The following is a 6,676-nucleotide window of genomic DNA, read 5'->3' on the forward strand; positions in this document are numbered from 1 at the left end:
ACAGTCTGCCAGCGGAGGTGGTTCAAGCGCCTACATCGAACACCTTCAAGAGTAAATTGGATGCTTATCTTGCTGGGATCCTATGACCCCAGCTGACTTCCTGCCCTTTGGGCGGGGGGCTGGACTCGAGCTCCCGAGGTCCCTTCCAGCCCTAACGTCTATGAAATCTATGAAAGGGCATTTGGGACACGCTGGTCCCGCGGTGGGACGTGCCACAGGTGGGACAAATGCCAGAGACTGGCCTCCTGGCACAACCACAGGTGAGGTCGGAGCTGCCTTGGGCCAGGTATTCTGCTGGCCCGCGCCGGGTGAGCGAGTGGGCTGTGTCCGATTGCCGTGGTGGAGACGGTGATGCTGATGGCACGGTGCGAAGGACACTGGGCTGCCTGCAGATCCTATTCCGGTGACAGCTGCAGCACAAAGATGCTGGCACGTTTTGGCTTGGCACAAGCTGTGTGGGACACTTCCTGGTAGCTGGAGCACAGGCCCGGGAGCCAGGACGCCTGGCTCTGCGCCCGGGTCCGCTCACTGCCTTTGTAACACTGTTTGACACCACCGGGGAGGAGGGAGCTGGGCGCTGGTCACGTTACTCCCTCCAGGGTTAGTGCGAGTGGTGCGGCCCTTGGGGCGGTGGGTCCAGCAGCAAATGTGCTCTGTGCTGGGCCGGGGGCCCCGGGGGAGCCGACAGCGCCTCCATTGCTGCGTTCTGCAGCGAGCGGCGGTGCTGAGCGCCAGCCAGGCTCTGTCGGGTGCTTGCAGGCACATAGGTGCCAGGTGCAAACCACCCGTGGTGCATGGCTGTGTCCGTGTGGTCAGAACATGGGCACGTGAGCTGCGTCCCCTGCGGTGCCCAGCAGCTGCCCCTGGGGAAGGAGAAGAGAGGAGAAAAGGGAGGCCTGGTCATCTGGGGTAGGGATGGTTTGCAAATGTGGGCGTCAGAGGCCGGGAGCTGCAGGGGCTCTGCCTCTGTGGGTTGGGTGCAGAGGAGCAGCCCTGGTACCATGGTGCAGGTGACCTGAGACAGGCCCCAGAGGAGAGCATTGCAGCCTAGGGCTGAGGGTCCTGGCACCCACCACCACCAGCTCCTCAGGGCCAGGACAGTCCCAGACCCCGGAGCTGCCAGTCGGTGCAATCAGGCTTGCAGAGCAGGCGTGGGCAGTTCGTCCGTCTGTGTCTGTGCATGCAGGGGCCTGCGTGGCTGCATCCCGGGGGGAGGGAGCTCCCCGGGCTGGTTGTGTCCCATGACCACGGGCGCGTGGCCTGCTGGTCACCGACTGGCAGAGCGGCTCCAGGGGTGCGACAGCCGATCCACGCTCGGCCCGCACCTCGGGGGCTGTCTGCACTCGGGCACCGCGGTCCAGCACGGGGAGCAGAGCTGTGCCCCCGGTGCCCCCCCGGGGACCGGGGTTGGAGCAGGTGACCCCCCGGGTGGTCTGAAGCCCCAGCTGTCCCTTCTGCCCCCGTCTCTAACGTTGCTAGCTCTTCTCCGGGAATAGGAGACTTGTGCTCGTGGTCTGAGTGAAGGACTGGAGCCAGGACCCCCCCGGCACCCCTGCCCCTGACTCCCTGGCAGCCTTCGGCCAGTCCCTTCACTGCTCTGAGCCTCAGTTTCCCCGCTCTATCATGGCCGGGCTGCTTGGCGAGCACCTGCGAGGCACGTAGGTTGGCCGGGGTCAGCACCGCGGCCCCCCCGCGTGCTGGCTGGGGCGGTGCACGGTGCCCCTCGCTCGCTGCTCCTTCTCCCTCCCTCCGGCGGGGCGGGTGCGAGTCCAGAGCAGGCTCCGAGGCCGGGGGCCCTTCCTCTGCGTGGCCCGGTTGGGCCGTGCGCCTCGCCTTGTGACTGGGTAAACATTACCCTGGCCGTTAATGTTTAATGGTGCGTGCACCCCGCGAAGGTGTTTTCCCATCGTGTGCCCAGACTCAGACTCCCGCTGGACACGGCGCTGGCACCATGGCTGATGGTAGGGGCTCGGTGCCCAGGGGTCAGGCTCGTCTGGGGGGCAAGGTCGAGCTGGCTGGGCAGGCTCACGCGGGAGCCCCGGGCCGCAGGGGCAGGACACGGGTCACTCCTGTCCTGGGCACTGGATGTCAGGGGTCTCCGGGAGCGGCACAGATGGAGGGCTCTGGGCTCGCTCACGCGGGTGGACGGACATTGGCACCTTGTTGCTCGCCAAGGCGCTTCCTCCGTTCTCTGGTGCAGCCGGACTTGGGGGCTCGGTGCTGGGCAGTCGGGGAGAGCTGAGCCGCCTGGAGCTCTCCCCGCAGAGGGTCTGCACCGTTGCAAAGGGGCCAGGGTGGGTGGTTTCCCCCGTTGTTCCCAGCACGGGCCCCCGCAGTCAGGCCGAGGTGGCATCGAGCAGACGTGTAGGGCTCCGGGAGGGACCCAGCCGCACGGAGACGCCCGCCTGACGCCCCTCGGCAGGGGCAGCCGCCCGGAGGCAGGGGGGTCCCCAGCCCCCTCCCCTGCAGCCTGCAGCGAGGGGCCAGGCCCACGGCGGTGCCAGCTGCATTGCACGGAGCCTGGGCTGCGGCGGGCGCGACATGCAGCCGCTCTCTGCCTGCAGCCGGTGCAGGCTCCCCACGGGGGGTTCAGTCCTGAGCCCGTAGGGAGGCAGGGCCACGTCTTAGCCCTGCCCTGAGGCAAGGGGAGCTCCTCAGACCTGCACCCTGCCCTGCCTTGTTCAGACTCCCCCGTCTCTCCCACCCTCCCCGCCTCGTTGCAGCCCCAAGCCGGCCGTGTGCAGTGGGCGGGACGGGGGCAGGTGAGGGCAGGGGCCGAGCTGCCATCGCGATCCTGCCGCGCGCCCCCTGGGCCAAGCCCGGCGCCGCGAGCCAGGCCAGAGCTGAGCCGTCGCACTGCGGCACCCCGCTGCAGGACGTGCTCGTCACAGCGCCTGCGACTGGGGCCCCAGGGCGTCCACATCCAGCTCGGAAATCCAAACGTGGGAGCCCCCCGCCCCGCCCCGCCGGTCCCAGGGCCCGGCAGCTCCAGCTGCCTCGTGGTGGAAAGCAGCGTGCAAAAAATAGCTGGAGTCTGCAGGGGCTCCCTGGAAAGCCCAGTGCTCCCCGGGGTGTCCTGGTCACGCAGCCTGTGACGCACTCGCTGTGCCTTTGCTGCCGGCTTGGTCCCTCGCCGAGCCCTGGCGGGGGGGAGCTCCTGGCTGCAGGCCGTTCCCATCGTGCCCGTGTAGTGCCAATGGATAAGACGCTCCAGACCAGTGGGCATTTCATTTCGGGCTCCCGTGGGCCCGTGAGCCGTGTTAGCTGCGCTCGGGGCTGCGAGCGCCCCAGCCAGGCCAGGGAACGGGGCCCTTCCTGCACCGCCCGTGGCGGGGGATCCTTCTGCTGGGCAGGGGCCGCCCCATGCCTCGGCCGGGGGCCTGAGCCGGGTACCGGCCCCGCTACGAGTTGGGGGCTCGGCCGCGGGGCCTCGCTGGCCTCACCCTGAGCGTTGCCCTCTCCTTCCAGAAGCCGTCCCCGAGCAGGAGACCGCGCGGTTCACCTATGGTAAGCCTCCGCGGACGGCCCCGGCCTAGCCCTACGGCTCTCGCCCTTGTGTGCTGGGTCCGTGCCCGAGGCAAGGGGTCCCTGGCAGGGCAGGTGGCGGGGAGCACGGGTGGTCCCCAGGGCACGGGGGGACTGCTCGCCCAGGACTGGCCCCGCTCCCTCCTGCTTCCCTGGGCTGAGCCCATGGGGAGTGTGCGGGGTGCCAGGGCAGCCCCCCCCCCCCCCGGGGCGACCAGCTCCTACCCGTGCCCTGGCTGCCCCTGCCAGGCTGTAACAAGCCTCTCTCCCCCGAGACTACGACACGGTCCGGAACGGGGGGCTGATCTTCGCCGTGGTGGCGTTCCTGGTCGGGCTCCTCATCATCCTCAGTAAGCGCTGCCGGGTGTGACGGGCGGGGGCGAGGCGGGGGCTCTGCAGGGCCCTTCACGGCACACCTGCCCCATCGCCCCAAGCCCCAGCCCCCCGAAGGGAGGAGCAGTGAGGGGCTGCGGGGCTGTCCCCAGGGGCCGTACCCTGCTGGGCACTCGGCTGAATGACCAGCCAGGCCCGGCCGTGGAGCCCCTGGGCCTGGCGGCAGAGGCCACCCATGGCTCCTTGCGCTGGGGGGCAGAGCCCAGCCGGGAGGGCCCCTGCCCCGGGGGCTGCAGGAGGCCGTGGAGTGGAGGGCGGTTGCAGAGCCCTGATCTCTCCCCTTGTTTCCAGGCCGGCGCTTCCGCTGCGGAGGCAAGAAGAAAAGCAGGTTGGTTGTCTTTGCAATCGCCCCGACCCCTCCCTGCCCCATGCCGGGAACCGGTGTCTAACGCTGCTTTCTTCCTTCCTGCCCCTTTCCTCAGACAAGGCGACAGCGATGACCTGTAGCTGCAGGTACCTGATGGAGGGCCGGCCCTGGGCTGCGGGGCACGCTGGCGCCAGGTAGGCAGCCATGCCGGGTGCGCTGTGCGGGGTTAGCGGATGGTCCTCCCAGCAGGAAGGGCTTGCGTGGGTGCTGGTGGCTCGCCGGGGCAGGACCTGGCCACGAGAGGGGTGGAAAGGAGAGGGAAGGCCTAGGGGCTGGGCTAAGCACCCTGTGGAGAGGAACCCCAGGAGCTGGGCTCGGGGTCCTTGGTTTTGCATTCACAAAGCCAAGCGCCAGCGTGGGTCCCGCACGGCCCTGGGGTGCAGCGAGCTCCGAGTGCACCGGCAGGCGCAGCTCTGAACGGGCACCCTCCTTGCAGCTGCTCCCCTTCCCACTGCTGTCTCTGCAGCCGGAGCTGCCCGGCGGTCCGGAAGGAGGCTTCCTGCACCGCATCCTCACCGGGCACCATGCCCCCCCACGCCGCTGTGCCGCACACACCAGCCCCTGCCTCCTCAGCGCACGCTCGTGGTTTCCTGCTGTAGGTCAGCTAAGCACCTCCATGCCTCAATAAAGCTCCTGCCTGAGACGGCTAAAGCCCGTGTGCATGGCGACTGTTCCTCCGGTGTGGCGTTGTGCCCGGGCTGGGTCTGGGTAGGTCTGTCTCCTGCCAAATACACGCGGCTGCCATCTGCAAGGGCACCACTGGGTTCCTCAGGGAATGATTAGTGCAGCTTTCCCAGGCTCCGCTACAGCCGGGACGTCAGCTGTGACCCCCCACCTCCCCAGTGACTGCCCTCTGACCCAAGCGGGACACGCCAGGGTTTCTTTAAGAAAACCTACCACTTCCCTGTGCAGCCCTTGTCGGGGCAGCCCCGGGTCAGCTACTCCCCTCTCCGTGGGGTCAGAACAGGCCAGGCAGGGGTCCCATGCAGTGGCTGCAGGGGAGGAGGATGGGGGGCCACTGGCAAGCAGGCAGGAGTGCCGGGAGGAGCTCCTGGCCCCTCCGTGATGCTGTGGGCATGAGGATGCGTCCCAGCCACCACTGGGTCCAAACTAAGCACGTGCCGAGATGGACCTGCGCAGCCTCTAGCAATCGCTGTCTGGGCGTGAGGGCTTGGCGCGGGCTCGCCTGCGTTCAGTACCAGCACGGAGGTGCCCAGGAGGGCCCATGGCGAGCCGGGGCCCAGGGCACTTGGAGCGGGTGGGCTGAGCTCCAGGAAGCAGGAGCCCTGGTGCAGGGCGCTGAGGCCGGTTCACCTTGTCCGCTGGCCCGGGCCCAGGACAGACGTGCCACTGCTGCCATCTCGTGTCCAGCTGGGGCTGGTGCGTTGCTCCATGCAGCTGCCCACCCTGCCCCGCGGGCAGTGCCAGGAGCTGCAAGTCCAACCATCCGCACGCCCTTTCTGATGGGGCTGCTGCTGGGTGGCTTCTGCAGAGGTGCGAGGGCTTCCACGGAGCTCAGGAGCCCCAGACGTGTTTCTGGGCTCGCTGTTCAGTATGCCACTGGATACAGGTGTCACTGGGGTTCAGCTGTCCCCGCCGTGAGTGACTTTCTACTCTAAGCCCAGCTCATAGCGTGAGAGTGAGACAGGACAGGATGGACCCTGCGCCACAGAACAGCTGTTCCCACCTTAATAATCAAAGGTGCTTGTTAATGGCCCAGAGAAGGGGCAGGTGCGTGCAGAATAATCTCTTTAATAAAGACCCGCTGCATGCACCTGGTGCTCAAGCACCGAGTCACCAGATGAGGGGAGCAAAGCTCCACGTCCTCACTTCGTGCCGGCTGAGGCAGGCGCAGGTGCGCGCATCTCCCCCGCCCCTCGGCCCAGGTGCCCTGGCCCCGTCTCGGCGGCCATTAGGTGCTGGTCTGTAGTGCTGGCCGTGCTGGTGCTTTCCCAGGCAGCGTGTTGTCCACCCCCTTGCCCTCTGTCACATACTGAACGTCTCTCCATTGCAGTCGGACTCGGAGGCATGTGGCTCCACTGCTTGCAATTGCACGGAGGCGAGAGGGTGGTCTGGGGCTGCAGTGGCAATGCGGGGGCCTGTCCACGGTGCATTCGTAGCAATGGAAAGGGGAGGGGAGGCAGGGCCCTGTTGAGCCAAGCAAACCTTGCGTCAGGCTGCTCAGATGTGGCCTGAATGAGGTGACGGGCAAGGAAGGAGGCTGCCTCTCCCTGCCGGGGCTGCTGGAGCTCCCTGCTCCTGTCCTCTCCAGCTACCTCCCCAGCGAGACCCATGCTGCAGGGTCACCAGAGCCTGGGCACCCCTGGGCTCCACCCGGGCTCCTCGTGGCGCAGCCCCTCTGGCACTGATGGCTCCGACCTGCCCCAGGGC

General features: G+C 67.8%; 1 protein-coding gene across 1 annotated transcript in view; it reads left to right on the forward strand.

The window, feature by feature from the left end:
• Nucleotides 1-4,936, forward strand: part of LOC109315407 (FXYD domain-containing ion transport regulator 6-like) — a 37,193-nt gene extending 32,257 nt beyond the window's left edge. Inside the window, 4 exon segments of the mRNA XM_019543082.1 lie at nucleotides 984-1,004; nucleotides 3,801-3,875; nucleotides 4,210-4,371; nucleotides 4,722-4,936. Of these exon segments, the coding sequence (XP_019398627.1) occupies nucleotides 984-1,004; nucleotides 3,801-3,875; nucleotides 4,210-4,307 (194 nt within the window). The 3' untranslated portion in view covers nucleotides 4,308-4,371; nucleotides 4,722-4,936.
• Nucleotides 4,937-6,676: the final 1,740 nt, after the last annotated feature.

The sequence above is a fragment of the Crocodylus porosus genome, unplaced genomic scaffold (genome assembly GCF_001723895.1).
Source record: "Crocodylus porosus isolate Cpor-Errol unplaced genomic scaffold, CroPor_comp1, whole genome shotgun sequence".
NCBI classification, from domain to species: domain Eukaryota; kingdom Metazoa; phylum Chordata; order Crocodylia; family Crocodylidae; genus Crocodylus; species Crocodylus porosus.